The 23,111-nt window shown below is 38.3% G+C and overlaps 2 protein-coding genes across 5 annotated transcripts in view; both read left to right on the forward strand.

Annotated features, from left to right (window-relative positions):
* The window catches only part of kiaa0586 (KIAA0586 ortholog), a 674,053-nt gene that overhangs the window by 176,959 nt on the left and 473,983 nt on the right, over positions 1–23,111 (forward strand). The gene's annotated exons all lie outside the window — the stretch shown is intronic.
* On the forward strand, positions 2,247–5,828 carry irf2bpl (interferon regulatory factor 2 binding protein-like). The gene has a single exon (XM_086003279.1). It carries the CDS (start codon positions 3,199–3,201, stop codon positions 5,182–5,184), a length of 1,986 nt encoding a protein of 661 aa, XP_085859405.1. The 5' UTR covers positions 2,247–3,198; the 3' UTR covers positions 5,185–5,828.

The following is a 23,111-nucleotide window of genomic DNA, read 5'->3' on the forward strand; positions in this document are numbered from 1 at the left end:
TTGGATGATCAGCCATGGTCTCATTGAATGGCAGAGCAGGCTCGAGGGGCCGAATGGCCTACTCCTGCTCCTATCTTCTATGTTTCTATATATATTTCAAAAATGTTATTTGTTGGGCAGAAAGTACAGCAAACCAGGAATTATTAATTATCAGTCTTGCCATTTACTACTTCTACTAGAGTAGGGTTTGTGTAGCTGCACACTAGTCTCTCCTATTTCTTTTCATGTCACATTGTCAGCGTTGAACAAGGTGGCTTAAAGGGGTTCTATAACAACATAGTCGAGTAGCAATGATTGTAAATAGGTATGGCATAGGAAACCTGGTGTTGTGTCTCAGTAACATTCTCTGATTATCAGTCCTTGGGAATTGAGAGTGAACAGCTCAAAATAACATTTATTACTCTTTTTTTTTAAAAAGTCATCTATTTAAATTAGGTCAGAAAGCTCTTTATTTTAAATAAATGATAAGTGGGTACTCTCTTCCTTTAAATGTGCGTATTGCCCACTTCCCCATGGGGGGTTTCCCTGGGTAAATTAAATTTCTGGAATATCTCACGCCAAAAATTCAGCTGCAACAATGACTGCTATGTGGTAACTCTGCCAAGCTTCCAATTCTGCAGAAATTAGAATACTGCAAAGTGTGCTATTTTTTTAAAGTAGACACAAATATGATTGGCAAAGTGATACCATGTGTTAATAAATTACTAAATTGTCTGTTGAGATAAGACCCTTTAAGATGAACTTTCTAGTTTTTTTGTAACGTAGTTTCAGGTCTGGGAAGCATGTTTAATGTTTTTTATTCAGAATTAAGAAACAATTAATCTCTTAATTTGTTAGACCCTTTTAAATTAATGTAGAATTGTATGATGATTGCAAATATTGAAACTACACTGTGCATACTCCTGTGACATAGTGATGTGTCTAGGTTTATGGGTCGTTTTCAGAGTCCGAATTCCAAATTCCAGTTGTATAAGTAAGATGCTTACTGAACTGTTGTAATATATAAACAATTTTGTCTTATGGTCAGCTTTTAGTGATAAGTACGTAACATGAAAAATCCAACGAGGTTGTGTTTACTCTGGTAAAGTATCGAGCTTTAACAGGATGGCAATCTGAACAAACAGGTCACTGAGTGAGTGCTGCACGGATCATTTCTTCCTTTTTATGTGGAGCCGAGGTGGGGGAGGGTTGTATCCTGATTTAAGTTCGACTTTAGAAGCGCTACAGAAATTAGTTTTACTTTCGGAACTATTTTTAATGTAACAAAGTTGAATGCAATCTACAGCATAATAACAAGTGGATGTTGATATAAAATATAGACCTATTTCAGTGTTGTTCATGGAATTGCAATAAACTAACGGTAGCGGAAAAATTAGATAAAAGTTTTAAGGTAACATTTTCCAGTTGGGTTTGTTTCTCTTCATTTCTAGATTTCCTATTCTATAGCCTTTACAAGTTCGAGTTAAATGTTACCTTTATTAAACAGTAACCAAATGGTTATATTTATATTAAAGTGCTGACGTAGCCTCCGAAGTTGATGGCCCACATCCATATTAATGATTAAACCATACTGGAAAAACAAGCAGCACCTCCCTCACCTCGGGGCACGCACCATCGGGCAACTACTTTCATGGAAAGTAAATACAAGTATTCATTGGGAGAGAGCTTATCGTTTTAGATTGCCGTTTACACAGCAAATTGCACAACAGGAAACTGGCATTGGGTTGGTTAGATTTGGGTGGAAGTTGCATAATTATTTGGCCAAACATTTTAACGTTTTTTTAAGCAATGAAATTATTTAATATTTTTTCCTGACTTAACGATGGTTTGTTTTTACCATTTCCCCATCAAGCCTCACCGACACCGCTCTTAAATCGGTCGGAGTATGTTTACTTCGAAAAAATGTGGAGATTGTAGTTTTAAGAAACTGCCCCCTTTGTTTCTGGGAGGGATACGTCAAAGGTCTGTTTTACTAGTTTAACGACGATCTTAAAAATACATATGTCTTGTAATGAATGGATTTCTGCCAATACATTGGGAGTCTGAAAAGCAGATGAGCAGCTTCAGTGCAGAATTATCAGCAGAGAATAAAATGTGGGCTCGGTCTGTGAGTGACATGGCGCAAAACGCTGGAGAGTTGCGACATTCTAAAGAGAACTGAAATAGAACAGGCCCTGACGTCATGGGGCGGGACTGGAGCTGCTGTTGAAAGCTGCAGCTGAGAGGCGGGGGAAAACCTAGACAACATCGCAAACACTGACATAACATCCCCACAAGTTAAATATGTATTTATACAGTAACTACTTTCTATTATCATGAGGGTTATGCTTTTATGACGGTTAAAGGAGATCCTCTTAACGCAGTTTTGTTTTTAGTCATTCTAATACATGGCCCGAAGTTGTAGTTAAGAGGTCAATTGTTCGACAAAGTAAATGTTATTTCGGTCCTATTAGGACTGACTGGAGATAGGACCGTCGTAGTTTAATTGCAATCTGGAATTTTAAATGTATAAAGTAATTGTTGAGCTAGTGTCTCATTTTGCCTTTAAATACAACTTTCGTCCTTTTGCCTGTTGGTCTTCAGTGCATTGTTGAGAATTACAACGGACCTATTTTAACAAGCATTCTCACAATGTACTCTAGTAACTGAATTGTTAAAATGGAAAGTTTCTAGCATTCGTTTTGAAACATTTTTGGGGTCAAGAACCAAACCACGTTACCATCCGGCACTACTGCGTGTGTGAAATTGCGTGGTGGATTCGAGCAAATCAAGTACACGATGATTCGCGTGAAACGAGAAGCGAGGGGGCGAGAGTGAGACTAGGATGCTTGCGTTAATACCTAAATGGATTAGGCCTGTAAGTGCCCCGGAGCTTTAAGACTCTGCAGTTTTAAGATTTTTATTGACCAGAGCACACATGCTGGAGCGTTAAGGAAAGGAGGGGGAGGGGAGGAGAAGAGAGAGGAATGTGCGCGTGCGCAGCAGCCGTGTTGCGGCTGCAGAGCGGCGGCTGACGTCACGTGGTGCTCGGAGGAGCTCGGTGGCGCGGCCGAGAGGAGAAGAGAAAGCGAAGAGAAGAGGAAAGGGAAGGAAAGTGAGCCCGGGCCCGGCCACAGCACCACAAGGAAGGGCCTACACATCACCCAGCCCCCGCGGACACACCGACAACAGACGCTGAATTTCAACACCTTCCGCATCATGTCCGCTGCACAGGTGTCTTCGTCCCGGAGACAGTCGTGTTACCTCTGCGACCTGCCCCGCATGCCGTGGGCCATGATCTGGGATTTTACCGAGCCCGTTTGCCGGGGCTGCGTCAACTACGAAGGGGCCGATCGTATCGAGTTTGTGATCGAGACGGCGCGGCAGCTTAAGAGGGCTCACGGCTTCCAGGAGGGCCGCTCCCCAGGGCCGCCGCCTGTCAAAGTTCAGTCCTTGGGCGCCAGCAAAGAGGCGGCTCAACAGCTCAACCACGTCGACGGCTCGTCCAAGGCGCCACAGCCGCCTCTCGATCGCTATTCCCTGAGCGCCGAGAGACCGCGCTTCGAGTACCCGGGCCTCGCCCACGCTGGCAGGCTTCCCAATGGCTTGAGCGGACCCAACGGATTCCCCAAACCCGAGGACATACCGCCGGAGCTGAATCGGCAGAGTCCCAATTCATCGCGGAGAAATCACGGCATCGTGCCTCCGGGCCCAGTCACCGTGCCGCCCAACCTGCTGCCTCAGACCACCTTAAACGGCCCGTCGGCGGGAGCCCTGGCCCCGCACGGTCTGCTCGGCCGGCCGTCTCCATCCACCAGCCTGGCGGGCACCTCGCTGACCACCAGCAGCCAGGTTCTGAACGATGTAAACAAGCGGCCGGGCTCGGTATCCAGCAGCGACCAGGAGAGGGAACTGAAGGAGAAGCAGCGCAACGCCGAGACCCTGGCCGAGCTGGGCGAGAGCCTGAGGAACCGCTCCGAGGACTGGGCGAACAAGCCCAAGATCGTGCGGGAGACGCTGCTCACCCTGTCCAACTGCAACCCCTTCGACGTGCGCTTCAAGAAGGACCACTCGTTACTAGGCCGAGTGTTCGCCTTCGACGCCGTCTCCAAGCCCGGGATGGACTACGAGCTTAAGATCTTCATCGAGTACCCGAGCGGCTCGGCCAATGTCTTCTCCAGCGCCTCGGGGGTGGCCAAGCAGATGTACCAGGACTGCATGAAGGATTTCGGCAGAGGCCTGTCGTCCGGCTTCAAGTACTTAGAGTACGAGAAGAAGCACGGCTCGGGAGACTGGCGCCTGCTGGGCGACCTGCTGCCCGAGTCGGTGCGTTTTTTCAAGGAGGTGGTGGGGGCCGACATGCTGCCGCAGCCCCACATCGACGCCAGTTGTCCCATCTTGCCCACCGCCCTGTGCAACCTGCCCCGTCCCCCGCCCAGCAGCTCGAGGACTGGGATCCGCAAGCGGAAAGCTTCGCCCGAGCCCGACTCGGAAGCGGGCAGCGTAAAGCTGGAGGAGCGGCAGCAGCAGTGGTTGTCAAACCAGAACGAAGCCTTAAAGCTCACCATGGCGGCATCCGGCGCCTTTGGAGCAGGCGGCGTGGCGCACGGGGGTCCCCCCCTGCCACCCAACCGGACCACCCCTCCCGAATGCAGCGCCCAGAATGGACAGTCCCCCATGGCCGCCCTCATGTCCGTGGCTGACACCCTTGGAAATGCCCACTCGCCAAAGGACAGCAGCAATTCCGTACACTCGACCACTACGACCAGCGCCAGGAGGAACAGCAACAGTCCGGTGTCCCCGGCGTCAGGGGGCAGCCAGCGCCGCATGGTGTCCAGGAATGGGGATGTTGCTCTGTCCGTGGCCCCTCCTAACAGCCATCCCAACCCCAGCATAGATCCCGTTCACCCTCCAAACATTCCAGACTCACCGATGGCCAACAACGGGCCCCTGTGCTGCACCATTTGTCATGAACGTTTGGAGGACACTCACTTTGTGCAATGCCCGTCAGTGCCCAATCATAAATTCTGTTTCCCATGCTCTCGGGAGAGCATCAAGGCTCAGGGGGCGAATGGAGAAGTTTATTGCCCCAGTGGAGAAAAATGCCCTTTAGTAGGTTCAAATGTCCCTTGGGCATTCATGCAAGGAGAGATTGCTACAATCTTAGCAGGGGACGTTAAGGTCAAAAAAGAAAGAGACCCGTAATTTTTTAACTTCAGTAATTGAAGTAAAATGTGAATAAGAACTAAAAAGTTAGTCTTATGTATAGACATTTTTCATTTTCGTCGTATGTTTCTATATTTTGAAACAAGGTATGTACTCTTCTTCATTTGAAGGATGAACCTGGTTTTGTTTAAAGAATATCAGATATTACTGCTTAATACTGTTTTCACTTATTGATGGCAGTGTGTTGGCTAGGTACAGAATCATAGCACTTAGCAATTAACGCTGCTGGTGTGTTTTTGTAAATGTATGCACTTCGCTGAATTGCCAAGGCCAGTGTTGACGCCTGCAGAAATGCAAACAAATTGTTACAAAGAATGGTTACAGTTAGTTATGTTACAAGCCCTGGGGATAGTCTCCTACAAAGTGACTTTTTTTTAAAGGTGAGGGGTTCTTTTTAATAGTTTCCAAGGGCAAAATCTTTCATTTTATGATTCAGTGATCTGAATTTTTTATAACGTGTTTTTTTTTTGCTTTATGGATGCACGAATGCTTTAAATAGTAGAGCAAAATGCTGTACTGTATATGACAAAACTGCTCTGTTTGTTCTTTATACATTTCTGTAGTAACAGAAGACTGTAATGTGCCTTGGAGCTGAATAAATTGTAATAAATTCAATGAATAAGCTCCCTGACTAGTCAATTTCTTTACAGACTGTAAGAAATGTGAACAAATTGGATGTGGATACCTGTGAGAGAAAATGGTTGCTTTTATTGCTTTAAAAATTACATTTCTACAATCTCTGTCAGAGATGTCATTCTTGTAATTAAATAAATGCTATCATTGCAATATTTACTTGTCTTGGCAAAGAGCCCACATATTTATAAATCACCTGAATGTTTGTTTATCTTTAAAAATAAACTGCTGATTCAGGTCTTTCCATTCACTTTTTTACTGGACTAAAACCTGATGAGTTCCAGGTTGTACTTTATTTCACTGAAACAAAATCTGAAATAATTGTTCTGAGATTAAAGGCACTTTAAAGTGATTGAATGTTACTGTGTGAAATCAATGCCAGTTAACTGTAGTGGTCCAGGTAATTGTAACAAGTTTGAACACAGATGGTAGACCAAAAAAAACAGCTGTTTCACTTTGAGCTGATAAAGTAGGGGCTGTGGTGCTGGTACAGGGAACTGTATCTTGCATTCTATGCAGCATATTCCTAATCTGAATTAAATGCTTTTTAAATTTACCTCTTCAAATCATATGCACTTTAAATCAAGCAGTTCAATATTTATTGTAAATGTTCAAAAAATATTTTCTTCAGATATAAAATGAATGCTATTTGCTTGCCTTGTGGGAGTTTCCTTATTTTACACATTTGCAATGTTTACATTCCTGGTAGTTTGTCCTAATGTATAATTACAAGTTATGGTTCCACAATATACCTATTAAACAAAATGCAGTGGAGTACTGCAACTGGACTGCTACAGTTAATGTTTTTTCTTAGTTTGCACAGTTGAGTTTCTATATCTGAAAAATGCACTTTCCCTGAACATTAAAATATTTGAAGTACTCTTCTCACTTTTGAAACGTTAATTGCGAAAATAAAAGAGGAACTTGGTGTGAACATTGACTTAATTAACTGGAGATATAGTGTAATACTTTTATGTTTGGCATATTTGTTTTAAATCATAACCTTTTGCATCTTTAGAACATATTCCAAAGTTAACAGTCAAATGTATCACTTTTTTAATTGAAGGAGTAGGGAATTGTGATGAGCTGAAATGTACTGTTGCATATTTTTAATCAAACCCACTGTAAATGTTCCATCCATAGATTTATCAGACCCCTGTACTGTAACCTGGCAATTTCACATTGATATTAATAGTTCATAACTTTTCTATTGCTGCTAAGCTACATGTATTCTGTAAAGTGATTAACAGCACAAAATTAAGTTCCTTAATGTGGTAGCTGATACTATTTTCAAAGAATAACTGAACCGTATTTGATCTTTAATCGAGGGCTTGTGCATTCAAGATTTGTATCTCCAGACCTGTTTGTTTTTACAGCTGTTCTTCATCTGTAGATTTTGATTCTGAAGGTACAAAGTTGGGAGTTATTTTTATATTTTAATTACAAGGATTTTTAATAGTTATTGTTGATGTTTGATAAGACATTTTGTTTATAGCCTTGATCTTGTCCTCTGTGCCAAATTACATGTTCTCACAACATGGTCTAGGTAATAAGTCCAGTAAGATTTTAAACAACCATATAACCTAAATAATTTCCCAACCAATGACCATATTTAAGTGAGTTTTTCACATTTCCTAAGCATAATTGTATATAGGGGAAGAACCAGAGAGTGTTGCCTGTCCATTTTATCCACCACCAACACTAAAGCTGATTTTCATTTTTATATACACTAGCTCATTTGAAATGGATCTTTCCATCTTTTTAACGTTCTGGCTCTGCACCTGTTTGAAAATATTCTTGATAAATACTCTGATAGGTTTAAATAGAAATAAGGATCATGTTTAACCGGAAACTGGATAATTGTAGTTTTGGAATAATTCTCTTAAATGTTGAAATGATGCACTAGTTTTGTGTTTTAATTTGAACAAAGACTACTTTTGTGCAGATGTATAAGCATGTTTATCCATTAACTGTTCTATTACACATTTATCACTGTAAACAGAAATTCAGTAGTATTTTAAAGTTCAATGTACTTTGAATGATGAACCTAGTACTACAAAGAGCAAAACACACATTACACACCACAAACTGAGCAGTGTTGCATCAAGAAACAAATACTGCAGAGGTAATAAAATCATTAATAGCTGTAGAATTTATATAAAAAGGGTGGCGGCTAATAGTGAAATACCTAATACAGTACTGAATGAAAAAGTTGGCCCAACACTTGCGCAATGAAATTTGGATATTTAATAAAACGTACTGTGTTGGTATGTGAAAGTGTATTACTAAAGTCTTAAAGTTTTTTTTAATGTAAGCTGTGATGCAAAAACATTTAATATAAGCAATGATCAGAAAAGGCAATTGTTGGTGGGAGGAGGGAAGATCAGTACAGGGAGGGTGATGGTGCAGAGAGAGCTAGACAATATCAGAATATGTTTAAGTACCAAGTTGCAGAGACTAAAAAAAGGGTACTTATGATGACATTTTATGAAGTGTTTCACACTGATGCAATGGAGAAGAGTACTTGTAGATCTGAAGAGTAGGTCTGGCCTGATGGTTTTGAGAGTAGAACATAATGCATAAGATTTTTAGATGTTGCCGAGGATGGACTGGTTCCACCCACATTAAACGTTTAGCATTGTGAAATAGAGAAATTAATATTGATCCAAACTCCAGTTCTAAATCAATGGCAGGTGAACTTCAAAACTCAATCAAGTTCACAAATACAAGACTTGGATTCATTACAGCATATTATGGATCAGTTGATTAGAGAGAGAACTAACTTCTCGAGAGAATTAACAAAAGGTGCTGTGATGAGGCCTAGTATATCTGTGGACTATAGAGAGGCTGCTGCATATATCTGCAGTTGCTTACTAGAACACCTGATGTTCCATGCTTGTATCATTTATTACTCCTTCACAGGGAATCCACATGTAACCCATACAATAACAATCTTCGGTATAACTTCCGCAGTCTTTTAGGAAGTTTTACTGTGCTTTTCAGACTTGTTTCATGCTGTTGCTTAAGAATTGCAAGAGGATTATCTATGTGTGTCCCTTGTGTGCTCTCTTTGTATACCCAAATTAATTTAATTACTTCAACTTTACTGATATTTTATGGCATTACGTAAAGTGGCATCTCTTACTGTATTGACATCTAATGTAAGTAATTTTGCTAACTGGAGTAAATGTGCTGGGGTTTTTATTTACAGTAGAAGCTTAGTTGGAAATGCCCATATAGAAAATAAATTACTTTTATCCAAACATCACTATTAAGCTAAAACCATCGAACATGTCCAAGAAAATGTTAAAATGTTCCATTTGAGATTTAAACAAATGTTCCTGTTGTCAAAGTTCTTTGTTTTTGGCTTTATTGGAATTAACCCCATATGATGTGTTTGACGTGTTTAAAAATTTGCCTTGTCTAAGTAATAGTTGCTACTTAACTATTGCATGTCATGACCTGAAATTTTCTGCAGTCAAATAACTTTTAAATACGATCATTTAAATGTACTGCAAAAACCTATTTGGCCATATTTTGCATTGCTAAGTTACCATCTCCTTTATTCTGTAGTCATTCTCATCTGTGTTCACTTTCCTACAGTAGGGCTCCTGATTTTTAAAGTAGCTCAACCTACAGCTATTTGTAACATAATTTAAATATTTGCACCATGCATGCCACTGGTGGAACTGTGGAACACGAGCAGTGTTATAAATCTGCTCAGAAAACAGATCTGAAAGGAGAAAGTACCTGCAGGGGCAGCCATGTAAAGTACTTGCCATTTTATATATATCATAGATTTGGGTGGCTTATGAACAATTTCCTGCAGAGAGAAATCTATGTGAAAGACTGCTTATAGCTCCAAGCAAACTAATATTTTACAAGAGCATATGCAGTTGCTGATGTAATAGTGTCTTGTCAGGGGCAGTGTTTGCCAAGCAGAAGGGATATGGATGGTTGCATTTAGTGATCAGACCCAATGACTTCAACTGATTTGTTTTTATATGAAGTTGGTCAGTTCAGAGTTGTTGAGCAATATTTTGCCAATAGATTTCTCTTTACAACGTTGAGCTAATAAAATAAACAACCTGTTGAAAGTACTCTCCTAAAGGCACCTTTTCCTTTAATCCTGTTACTTCTGCTGATAAGTGTACATGATTATAAGTGTGAAGTCCTTGTATCTGTAATGTTCCTTTAAAAAAAAAAAAAAAATAATAAATATATCACAGAAATTGTGTTGTGGATTTTTTTTTTAGGCATACTGCTCAGCTAGCAAACCATTGAGTGATGAGTGACTTCCCTCTGGGAATAGCACTGACTGTGCAACCTTAAATCTAAATGCTTAATAATTTAATTTGTTTAAAAGCCCTGCTGCTTTAATCCAAGGCCTTTGGTTAATCTTTGTAATGTTAATGGTTTGCTTCAGCCAAAATACTAAGGTGTTGGACATTGTGGTCTAATGCACAATTTCTACAAATGAAATAATTTCAGTCACGGCGTGTTTGTGCATTTTAAACATGACTGAATTTTATTTTCACCGTCCGTACTTATTTATGTTTGATTTAATATCTTTTTTTGTTTTTTGGTACCTCTTTAGTGCAGATGGATATAGTCAGGAGCTTCTGTTTCTTTGTTTTAGGCTGTGAAGGGTGCCTGAAGGTAGTAGTCTGCTGATGAAAGTTCACTGCTGCAAAGAACTTTCCAGTGCCATTTTAGTGAACATTTTTCTACGTTGTCTCGTAATCAGCACGGCTACACTTTCTCCAGTTGGATCATATTTCGCAGTAAAGTTTTGCATGACCACTTGCTTGTTTTTCCAAATACTTAGTAAAGCATCAGTAAAATCAGCTGGCTCGAGCATTTTGGTAGAGGCCTGCGTACAAGCCACTTCCCCACTTTCTTAACCGGGAATGACACACATGGAGTAAGGGGACCAAAAGAAAAGGGAAGAAAACATAATTAAAAATACAAATTGGAATTATTTTATTATTTATATAATGAAGTTCTAATACAGTCTTGCAGAAGTAAAATAAATCCTGATGCAATGTTTGCCAAATTAATTGGGGAATACATGCTTGCCAAGTAACATAATTTGATCACAGGAATCTGTTGTCTGCCAGAAAACACTAGCTACAAAGATTAAAATTATGTTAAGGAATCACCATGTTTCTTTGCATTATATAACATTTGCATTTTCAATGAAAGTGTTGCATCAAGGGGTCAAGTTGGTGTCAATAAACTGCTTGAGCCTTGTTTATAGTGTCATCATACCCTTTACATGCTATTGCTTTGCAGACCTATATACTTTTTTAGAAAACATATTATTCCTATGTTCACTACAATGTTTTTTTAACTTTCATGATTCTTTCATTGAATGTTGTGATGCGGCAGTGTGACTGGATCCTGTTGCAATGGAGAAACCATATAATATATCCTAACATTTTTATATGATTCTGAAAGGCAATTTTTGAATAGAGTGTACTTTAGACAGGAGCCTTATTTTATTAAAAATCATAAATGCCAGTATTAACTTTACAAATGTTGTGCTGTTTTGTATAGATAGCCTACTTGTAACATTGAATAGTTTCACCACTGGGGGACATTGTTGTTTCACCGTCATGTAATGCATTCTGGGAAAGATAACTAATTGAAGCCAGCTTGTGTCCTGTAGCTGTGCTATAAAACTTTCCAGAGACTTTTGGCTCGTAAACAAAACACATATTTACTACTTTATGAGCCAGAATTCTCTGGAAAGTTTTATAGCAATGCTACAGAACACAAGCAGGCTGGATTGAAATCAACCCAGAATGCACTGCACGAAGGAGGAGTAATGATCTCTTCCTGGTGGTGAGAAAAAGCAGCATGTTCGAAACGCTGCAACAGCTGGTTCAGATGACTTGGCAGAGATTTATGTTGGGGGTTAAAATATTGATGACTAACTTTTTTAAGAGTGCTCTTTAAAGGTTTGAATAAAAGCAGTACAGCCAAGTGAAAGTTGTATTTTAAACAGCGTATTAAATTGGGTTGTGACAGAAAATTTCAACTCTCCCGGTCTAATAACTGGGAAAAGTAACAATTCAAGTGAAGTATAGGTTAAATCATGAGTGGGAATACTTTTCATATATGGTCTTTTATCCTATGCAGATGTCTATATCACATGCTGCCTTTTAAGTAATCCCTCATTTATTTGTAATAGTAACTATTGTGAGAGTGGAGGGTCCTTCAATATATTCCATTAGATACTAGATATTTTTCTGAAACTTAAAAAAAAAAAAAAAAATCTAGCTTTGTGAATCATTGACCAGTAAATATTAAACTTTAAATAAGAGGTTAAAGATGTCAGGATTTTTTTTACCTCCTTTGCTGCAATGTTATAGCTCAAAGCTCTCTGTTGGCTGCTTTGCATGTATATTGTATCCATTGAGCTATGGAATACAGAGTCCTATCATTATTACCAGAACTGCCCTATTTAATTTTATCATATTGGGGGAAAAATATGTATAAAAGGATAAATGAGTCACAACTATAGCAATATAAACCAGTTCTGTGACATGGGTAAAATAAAAGGATAGAGGAGGGAAGTGGTTCATTGCTGGGACTGAGGGTTTAGTAGGAAAACATTTCAGTAGCCACCTTGTAATGCCTTTGAAAATATGGAAACTATTTCTGGCTATTAACCCACAGCTGTGATATAAACGGGTATCTGTAAGGAGGGAAAGGGTACAATTTGTATGCTTGAATCAATCTTAAGCTCATATGTTAACTGTAGTAGATTCATTCTCATAATTAAATTAAAAGTCAGACACTTCTGGAGAAAAATAATCTTGCACCCCAGAAGTGCACCTTTTTATGATCTACCATCACATTACAGAAGTTACCAAACAAATCGTGGTTGTGCATTTTCTCATTTTTGTTTTACCTGCAGGGATGTATTTGTAAAAACTGCTATGCAGTGACAAAAAAAACTTTTGTATAGAATAAATTTAAACACTTAGAAAATCTTTTGAAACCAAGTTTTCAAGAAGAGGAGTTGTAATAGATAAGTTAAAAGCAGCTGTGATACTTGTGAAACTAATGTCTACAAAATGTGCAGGCTAGACTTAAGGAAGAGCCAACAGAGCATATTATTTTTAGTCTGGCTAACACATTGAGTGTTCTCTGGATTTGAAAGCATTGCATTTGTTTGTTTTTAAACAAATGTTTAGTTCAAAATCTGGAGCACAATAATGCTACTGAACATTGTTTAGGATGGAATTCAGCAATTTCTAATTTTGCAGGTTTTCAAAAAGAAAAGTTCATTTGTTTTATTTGAAAGGAAATAATTTTAAAACAAAAACATTTGAATTTAAAAATAGCATGTAAAGTAAGAATTTTCTGTCTGCTGATCTTTATCACAGCACTGCTGTCACATCATCATAAATTTGTTAATCACCAATAGTTGTCCTATACACTGCATTACATTTTGCTAAAGGAATTTAAAAAAACTTGGAAAAGAATTATTAGAAAGATTTTAGTTCTTGAATACTGAAAGCTTTTTATATCTTTCAAAATATGTAAATATTCTCTTGTTTCTGGCGTAAAGCAGAATTATGTGGCGCTGAGCATTTTTTATGAATAGCATTCTTTAACCTATTATAAACCTGTTTTCCAATTATCTATTGTGTGACTCACAGCTTGGGGATGGCTGAGTCTGGATAGATAAGGAAATAGACTTTAAAAAGGAGTCTTACTGCTCAGTTTATGTAGATTTTGCATGTCGTAGATCAGGAGTATTGTCTTTAATATCAAAAAAATAAAGGTTTAACTTGATAATGCCATTGTACAGAACTGGATATGCTCTGAAAAAGAATTGTCAAATGTAGAATACTATTACCAGGAGTTGAACGGCATTTCAGTGCAACACCAATCCTGAATTTGCCCACTCTTTTATTTTCGCATGTAAATGTTCCCAGAATCCCCAAATATTTAATGGAAACAACCCAACAGCGAGCAAAACATTCCATTATCTAATTGTTTATATTAAGCGAACACTATAGGATATGTGGGAAATTGATGCCTGAGTAAATATTGTCTGTTTAAACAAAAGTGCTCTTTAAAAGGGTGCCCATTAACTGACATCTCCTGTGCTAAAAATGGCAAGTGACGGAGCTTGCTTCATGAATATTTCCCCTTCTGTTGTTTTTTGTATCCCTGTATCACATTGTTTCCGGTTGAGAAAGAAGATGGGCAATCTTCTCCCTGGTAGCCAGTGCTACTTCATAATCATCTGTTACAAGGTGCAGAAGACTGCACAGGATGACTTAACCACTTATTTTTCTTTTTTAGTTTCTTATTAAAGCAATTTAAGTTTATAAAAGATATAATTTTATATGTACTGTATGTGTTTATTGAGCTGCTTGCAGCAGCTGTGTGCAACCACTCTGTTGTAATCCCTGCTGTGAATAAGATTCACTTCTTGCGATTGACTCCCATCTCTACATTATGGAGTATTTAAGAACAAGGAAACACTGGGAGCAGGCCAGCTTATTTCTGGTTTTGCTAACTGTCTCCATCTGTGTGTCTAGTTTTGTTACAGCCTTTGGCACACTTTGCAAGGTGGTGTAGCTGTGGCCTAATCATATGGTCCACATCAAATCTGTGAAATTTTGATCCGTTTGTGACATTTCCACGTACATAAAATTAGTTTTGTTATGGGTATTGTAATATTTGTGGTTGCTGTACCAATGTTTACTATCAGATAATCTCAAGGATCTAGTTACAACATGGAATAAAGGGGAGGCGAATCAGTATGGAGTCTGTAGGACTTTTATTCATCAGACCATCCTACAATAGATTTTTTTTTTGTGTTTCACCTAAACTAAGTTAATCGGAGCTGAATTTAAACTGCTGGAATAGATCTTGTTCCACTTCTGATTTGACTTAATTTCCAACTGTGAGTATTAAGACAAACACTTTCAAAAAAGTGTTGACAATGATGAACCTGCCTTTTTAATTTCTGGAATATTTAAAACTACAATACAAATTTAATACTGTTACTTTGTGCCAGATGATGAAATGGTGCTAGAACATGAGGTTATGTTTTAAAAATGCACAATAATTTCACAGAATAAATAGGCAGGGATTGAAAAACACAATTGTTAGCTAGTCTTTTGTGCATTCTGTTGCTGATTGAAACACATTTGCTGGTATTTTTCTACAATTTGTATAAAATATTCACTTAGTTTCTGTATGTGTTATATTAGGTTGTTCTCACTTTTGTCACTTGTTTTGTTGCTGAACATGTAGATATTTTGCAGTGTAGCTTGGTGCATGTTTTCCATGCTAACGGCAAGCCCTATGTGATTGAAAACTCTGGAACAACGAAAGGAATGTGGACACAGATGGAATTAACTATGCTTGACTGGTTACTGGACTAGACAGTCATGTGATGTAGCCTTCATTCCCAGTGGCGTTCCTGAAGGAACAGTTGTTATTGGTACATGTTACACGTCTGTGCTGCTGTAAGTCGGAGAAACAATCCTCTACTGTCATCAAGCTCCCTCCATTGAGCAGAGATGAATGTCTTCTTACAATTCCTGCATTGTACAGTAATCCACAAGTGTGCATAGTAATCTATTTGAAGAATTTTTTCCTAGGGGCTGTTGCAATCAAGATTACCATTGGTATATGCCAGTGATATTTAGGATCATCTTCTGTAGAGTAAGAATGATGGTGTAATAACTACTACAAATGATTCATACATTTATGTGAATACATCAATATTTGTGTACATGTTTGTGAGTTTACTTACAATTTCTACCAATGTACAAGATGTAAAAACATAATATATTACTTTGGAAACCTTGTAGGCAATATGTAAAAATATATTTTTTGCAATTTTTAAATTTTTTTTACTAAAACATTTCTATAGCGAACATTTTCTTTAATTTATTGAACTTGCACATCTTTGGTGTCTATATGGATTTCAAAGCTTTCATTTGAAAGAACTGCACTTTTCATGCAGTGTAAACTGTAAATAACTAAAATACGAAGAAATAATACTTTTAACTGGAAAAAAGTGTTCAGCGACGGTGAAATGATTGGTCACACCCTTCTCAAATGGGAAAAAGAGTTATTTAAAGGTGCATTTTATGTTCCATTTATAAATTATTTATAGAAAGAATAAAACCAAATCATATATTGCATCAAAGGGTCACAACTCCAGTAGTGAGAGTATGTATCATACATTTCAGAGCTCTGGATTTGGTCATTTGAATGTGCACAAACAAAACAGAAAAGGTTCCTACTTAGATTCAAAGTTAGCCTTAAGTTAAAGCATTTAAAACAGATATATTATCCAATTGGAAGTATTATTCACAAATCATTTCAATGTTAATTGATGCTTCTGAGGGCTCGCACGTCTGCATAGTGACAGAAGAGAAACCGAATAGCAGCTCCTTTGTGACTGTCATGCTGCAAAGACTAATTCTGTCGTGGCTTTATTTTTAGCTGCTCTATATTCTGGCAGCTGCTGTGCCTCTCATTTAAGTAGGCTTTTATTACTGTGGCATGTGAGTAGAATACCGCACAGTCTGAGAAATTGATTATTCTGCAGAATGATGCAGCGGAGGTTCGAGTGCAGGATGGCTGAGTGTTGAATTTCAAAGATGGCTTTGCTGAATTGGCACACAGATTTAATGGCTGACCCCTGCTATTTTGCTTCTCTTGACACACTAAATATATCGTGTGGCAGTTGCAAATGGGTAGTTGGTTGGTAGAAAGGAATACTGTTACATTTGTTTGGGAGTTGGGTAGTGCTGGTGGTTGCACAACACTTTTGAACGCTGTCCTCCTGCGTATAAAGAAACAGACGCAAATATACTTATATTGCATAATGAGGATTGCTACAGGGTTTAAATAGTGTTGGTGATTGAACTACTGCATATAAATATTAGCAAATAATGTTAGTGCAGTAAAATGTACTGATACCTGCACTGGCTACTGTGTTCATTAATATTATCACCAAGATTAATTAATTCATAGAAATTTTTGTCTTCATTTCTGTTACCAGACAGTCCCTCTTAAAAGTATTACACGGAAATGCATGACCATGGTTGTTTTTGCCTGATCTGGATTTGAGATAGAGCACCAGCTAAAAATACCAACACATTTCTGCTGTATCATATACCAGCTGGGGAATCTAATCTGGGAAAGTGTGATTTAATTCCCTGGGGCTAGAACATGGGAAGCAGACTTCTTCAGAGCTTTCATTTCAGTCGCCCTGTCTGAAAACCTTGTAAATTCAGCAAAAGCCATTGATTTAGGGTATTCTTGCAAGAGTAATTTCTATAGATTTAATCTCTTTTCTGATTCATAATTTATTGATGGTGAAGGGAATTTAGGGGAAAAAGGGTCTGAATGTCTTTAGTGTGATCATTTCAGAGAATAGTCTAAGGGTTATTTGCTTTTTTTATGAACGTTATATTGGTTTACATTGCTGCAGTTGTACATTGTGTTGATGGAATTTGCAGAAGCATGCATTGTCTGTTGCTGTAGTTGTACGTACTGGGATAGTTGGGTTTTGTGCTTCAGAATTGTAGTCTTTGTTTCTTTGCAACACAAAGCTAACACAATGAAAGGATTCGGATAAAAACACATCTGTGGGAACTTGCAGTCCCACTGTAATTATTTCTCTGGGTTGTATGTTCTGTACTTTAACTCTTTCACTGACTAAAATCTGACTCAGATTTTGTAGAAGTATTTGCATCTGTATTCTGTTTTGTATAGTTGATTAGCTTTGTATGCTTTTGTGTAAGTTATAAATGCAGCAAATTAAAAAAATATATATATATATATATATATTCAATCTAACTAATATTCATATTGGCCAGGAACCTGCGTTGAGAATAATGGTGAGGCTAACGGCGCTCACTGTTGTTAGAGTAAATCGGACAGCCGGGGTACACACATGAGCAGTTAAACGTGGAAATCCGGGAGTTGCGGTTCAAGTCACCCTACTCTTCCGCAGGCTGTGCTACACCAGTACTTCACTGATAGACTCAGCATTGAAATCCACGTAAGGGCGTGAAGTTGCGGTACTTATCCACTAGTTACCCGCTAAACACGGCAGAAAAAGTTAGGGCTGGTACATTCAGGTGTTAGTGAATTTTTAACGGTGTGATAATTCATAATTACTGCCGAACAACCTCTCTGGCACTGAAGAATTACTTTCACAAGAATGGAGTCTCATTCCTTCAGAATTGAATTAGTGCTGGAGATTTTTTTTAAATGTAATTTATTTACTTTTTCTGTCTCTTTTATCTCTCTCTTAATCCCATCTTTCCCTCTTTTTATTTTGCTTTCTATACATAATTTAAATTAATTTATACTTCCTGGTTTAGACTCTGCGTGTCTCAGTGAATATTCTTCTGATTGGTTGAAGAGACACGCTGTTTCTTATCCTGCCCACACATGCCACAGATCCTCTGTAGAAGGCGCCGTGCTGGATCAGACACCCAATGACAGCAAGTCTCTGCTAAAAGCTCGTGAAAACTGTGGGCAGCTGTCAGCGTAGTGAACGGCAAGCGCCTTTCCTTCGCCGCAGATCGCAAAACCTAAGCCAGTATAAGTGCGGAGTTGAAAGTAGTGGTTTACACTTTCTGTGAGTAACAGCCAGATGGAACCTAACATCATTTGTAACATCAATTACATCACGGGTATGATCACCATATGCTTAACTTTGTTATTTAAATAGTAAGTGTGCCCAAAAAGCAGAAACTAGGCAACAAAATAATTTTCAAACAAGTAAAACATTATATTCGTTCATGTATTGTATTAATAGAATACAAGCTGGGAGTGAGTAACTTAAATAGAGACAGAAGAAAACAAATAACTTGTGTCACTGCTGACATCACTCAGTCCCAGTTGCAGTGCTCAAGAAGCAAGCAGCAGGTGCCCCTCAGTCGTTTATCTCCCGTAAGCTGCCAAATCCTTGATATATATTCTGTATTTATAAGTTGACTTTACAGGGGAGGCCTGGTGGCTTGAGCTGTGGAGCTTTGGACCCCAGCCAGATAATCACAAGCTTGAATCCCAGGCTTGGTTGATATTCAATCTCTTCTGCCTTTGTTGGTTCAAATTTGATCAGTTTTCGTTCTGGTTGCTGAATGAAGCTTAGTTGATGTCAATAAATCACAGAGCAACAGGAACAGCAGACATGAACATGTCTGCATCCCAGAGTATCATGTGCTGGCTCAAGGAGGAAGTGTGGCATTGGACAACAGCAGTTGGCTATTGCAGATGTTCAAGCATATGTAAAGTCATATTGCATTGTTGGTTGCATCCCAGGGGTATTTGTTTTTTTGCAATGTTTACATGGTCTTCCTCAGTTTCTGCCAATGATCTACCTCGGTAACACATCTCATTAAATACAACAAGCACAAAACAAAAAAATGCCGACTGATAGTTGTACATACGCTACCATCTGCGGTATTTAGTTAGCAGCAATTTGCAGAAAGATAAATACTTATTACTGTATATTTGAAGATTACTCGTAGAGGTCAGCTTGTGCACTTGGTTGAAGAATGGATTGAGTTTGGATTCAGTGCTGATTCAGTCAAAAGAGGAAGAAGTAGATGCTTGAAATTTACAGAGAGAAGGAATATGAACATGAGTGAATTGAACAATGGAGTTCAGATGGCAGAAAAATTGGTATTCCGATAGCTTACACAGTGAGTGTTCTGTGAGGGAGCTTGGCTTGAGGCCAAGGACACAGAAGATAGTGAATTTAATTTTCTATTCCAGTAAGGAAAATCGAAGAATTAGTCACCTGGTAAGGACTCGTTTCCTAATTCTCAATCTTATCTTGTTTCTTAAATGTTGACACCACCTTTTTTTTTCTCCCGCCCGCACCCCCCCCCCCCCCCCCCCCCCACTGAAGTGACTAAAGGGGCAAGTGTGCCAGGTGCTGAATGAAAGACGCATAATTCACACAAAGAAGAAAACAGTGAAATCTAATATTAAGGAAAAATTAACAAGACCACAATTGTGCAAAAATAAAGGGAAAAATATATATTTGTTAGGGACACATTTGCCTCTCCTGCCTTGGGGAATGTTGGACAAATAAAATGTGGAGCTGCCTCTTATTTTCTTTTGAGATCCCTGGTTGAATTAGGAATTAGGCATTGTATTGAAATACACCTAAAAGTGGCATGGAACAACTGCTAAAAGAGATGATATGTGATAGAAAGTCCCAAATGCAAACTTCAGATACCAGTATAAAGTTCATAGGTACATTTTATTCTTGATATTTTTGCTGTGAAGCCCTGGAATACCAGGAACATCTTAACATTTTAAAACTAACAGTATGTGTGTATTTTTGCTATTAAGGTTCAATATCTACGCAACAGTAAAGATGGCTGAAAAAGGTTTGAATTTCATATTTTGACTGTGTAATTTTTAACACTTGATGTATAAGTGGGTAGACATAAAATCAAGATATAAAATTCAAAACTGAAGTCTTGCCTAGAGACAGAAGCATATTTTGGAACAATGTCAAATATATTTGTCCTTAAGTAATGTTATTTTTTGCTAGGTTGCAGTATTGACTAAACAGCCTGTGAAATTTACCAATTGGTTATTTTTCTTTACCGTTTATAGAAACCCCAATCGAAATATAGCATTTCTCACAAACAGATTATTTATGTCCCTGGATTCAGCCATGTTCAGTTTAAACAGGATCTTAATTAGGGAGGCTATTATTGCTGAACCTGTCTGTGATGCTAGGCAAAATTAATGATGAGGCCCTGGATCCCCCCCCCCCCAACCCATTTCTTAGCACTGTCACTGGTTAGTGCTTGAATGAGCAAACAGCTGTTCTTATAATGGAAAATACTATTCAGGTAAACAAGTCAAGGAAGCTCAATGCCTCGCTGTGAAATACGATTTTGTTTCCACATGAAGTAGAAACTGTGAATGTATTAGTTAGTTTCATGGATGGAAATAATGAAACATATTTTACGGAAATGAAACGTATTGGGTTTCTGCTTCTTGTACTTGTTGTATTATCAAGGTTTCTGAAAATATTTTTTTTATTAAAGCTAGAAAACCATTGCAGGCTAAGCTGTTGTGACAATCTTGTACCAATTGTGGGAAATATTTCCAAAATTGCTACTGATGTAAATATCATTAAATGAAATTCCTGCAGTCTTTTCATCTGTGTGATTGCTAGTTTTAAAATATTATTATAGTTAAAGGGGGAGGTAAATCTAGGCCTCGCACTTTTTATTCTAAGTGTGCTCCGATCTTATACTGAAATATTTTTTTAAAATAAATTTCAAACGTACTTCCTCGTGGGTTATATGTGAGCTTGGGCTTCTAGCCCTGCTCAGCTGCTGTGTGACATCTCAACTGGGCATGTCCAGACTAACTGCGTAGAAAACATCGGCAGCCGCAACTTCAGACTAACTTGAGGGCTGCTTCAGAACCATGGTACCCTCAGCAATCATGCTATTTTCTGTGAAATCTGCATGTCCAGGCAGTAGCATGGTTTCCTAAGGTCTCAATTCCAGAGAGGTTCTCGGGCCAGTAAGTCATGACCCCCATTGTTTTCAAAGGAAATTCTCATGGATACGTGCCTTCAGTGACATCAAGAAGTGACTTTGCAGGAAGGGAGGTCTGACTTCATGTGTCTCCCAGTGGTATTGAGATTGATAGTTGTAATAAGGTGTGTCAAGATTTTTGTATATAATTTTTACTGTATAAAGTGGAGAAGTTAGTATCCTTCCCCACCTTGAATTAAAATCACTTCTACACAACTTACTTTCCCACATGAGCTTAAATTCTGAATTTAACAAACATTTATGAAATTCTGAATTCCTGAATCAGTACTTCCCCACTCTCTGATTTAAGATTATAATAAAGATGCAAATAGGCTTATTCATGTAAAGTTATTTGGATTATAGTAGTAAACCAATGAATATGTAAACGTTGAAGCCTAGTTAGCACGGTTGGTTAGCACACTGTTCTTTCATTTCAGGGACCTCAATGTGGTCTAGAATGATGGGTTGAAAGTCTTTCTCTGTCCACTGAAGGGTTCCACATGAAATGAATTTTAGTCGCCTCAACCCAGTTCCAAGTGGGTGTGGGCCCACACCATAAAACTGCCCTACATTAGCAGTCTCACTCAAAAGTACCATGAGGAAAGTTGATGTAGGAAATAGACAATATCAATTGGTACAGTAAGGAGTGCTCTTCTGAGTTTGATGTTAAAACACATTGGTGGGGGCAGAGTAGAGGGGATCTTGACTGTTTCTAACAGTGATGTACTTGGCCTGGAAGTGCTTGAAGCTGATTCTTGGTGCTCAAAATGGAAAAATAGGTTCTATTCCCAGTATTGGCAACCTCCATTTTGATGTGTATAAAAAAAGTAGCCATATTATTTGTTGATATACACAGGCATTGTGAGCAATTTTGCTCTAAATTTAAGGTATAATGTTTATTGAAAAATACATTGCTTTTCAAAAGCTTAAGATAGCCACTTTGTACCAAAATATTCTTTAGGATGGTCCTTTTTGAATAATAGTAAATGGTCCTGAGAAATTCTTTCATGTTTTTGGAATGTCTGCAGGATACTACAAGAGCTTGTACACATCTGGTATCTGGCAGGATGTAACAAGTGCCAAATAGTTTAAATTTTTTAAGAAAGGTTCAGCTTAGTCAGGAAATGGTTAACTGCTGCTTGAGACTGTATGTTTGGAATATAGCTACAGATTCTCCGATCAGTTTGGACCTATTCCCAATTGAAAATTGCTAGAGTGTTAAATGTTGAGAAAAATGGTTAGAGTGTGATAACTGATGATGCTGTTGAAATGATCATACAGGAGGAGTATGTTGCTGTAGCCTGTAGCATTTAGATATTAAACATTGTAATTTCTTTTTGGCTGTCTCCAATGTGCTCTCCATGACGTGTCCAGTATTGTACTCTACAAATTTTCACATTCTAATGGTTCTAATTTTGTAACTTTTTTGTTTAGATTTTTGTTTTTAAAACACACAATGAAAGTTATAGATTTGACTCCTGTATCATTGAATGTATTGTTGCTTCTGGCAACCAGCCCTTCAGAAAGGATTGATTTATTCAGGAATGCAAGGGTACAAGAGCTCCAGCAAGGGCACTAGATAATTAACTTCTCATGTACCAAAGTTTGTTTTGAACCGTGCTACTAAAAGTACCATTTGCACTACTGTATTTATTTTCTTATATAACTTACTGATTCTGATAATTGTACACAATA

This window comes from Somniosus microcephalus, chromosome 12 (assembly GCF_052327205.1).
Source record: "Somniosus microcephalus isolate GS21.2 chromosome 12, FLI_Smic_1.0, whole genome shotgun sequence".
Lineage (NCBI taxonomy): Eukaryota > Metazoa > Chordata > Chondrichthyes > Squaliformes > Somniosidae > Somniosus > Somniosus microcephalus.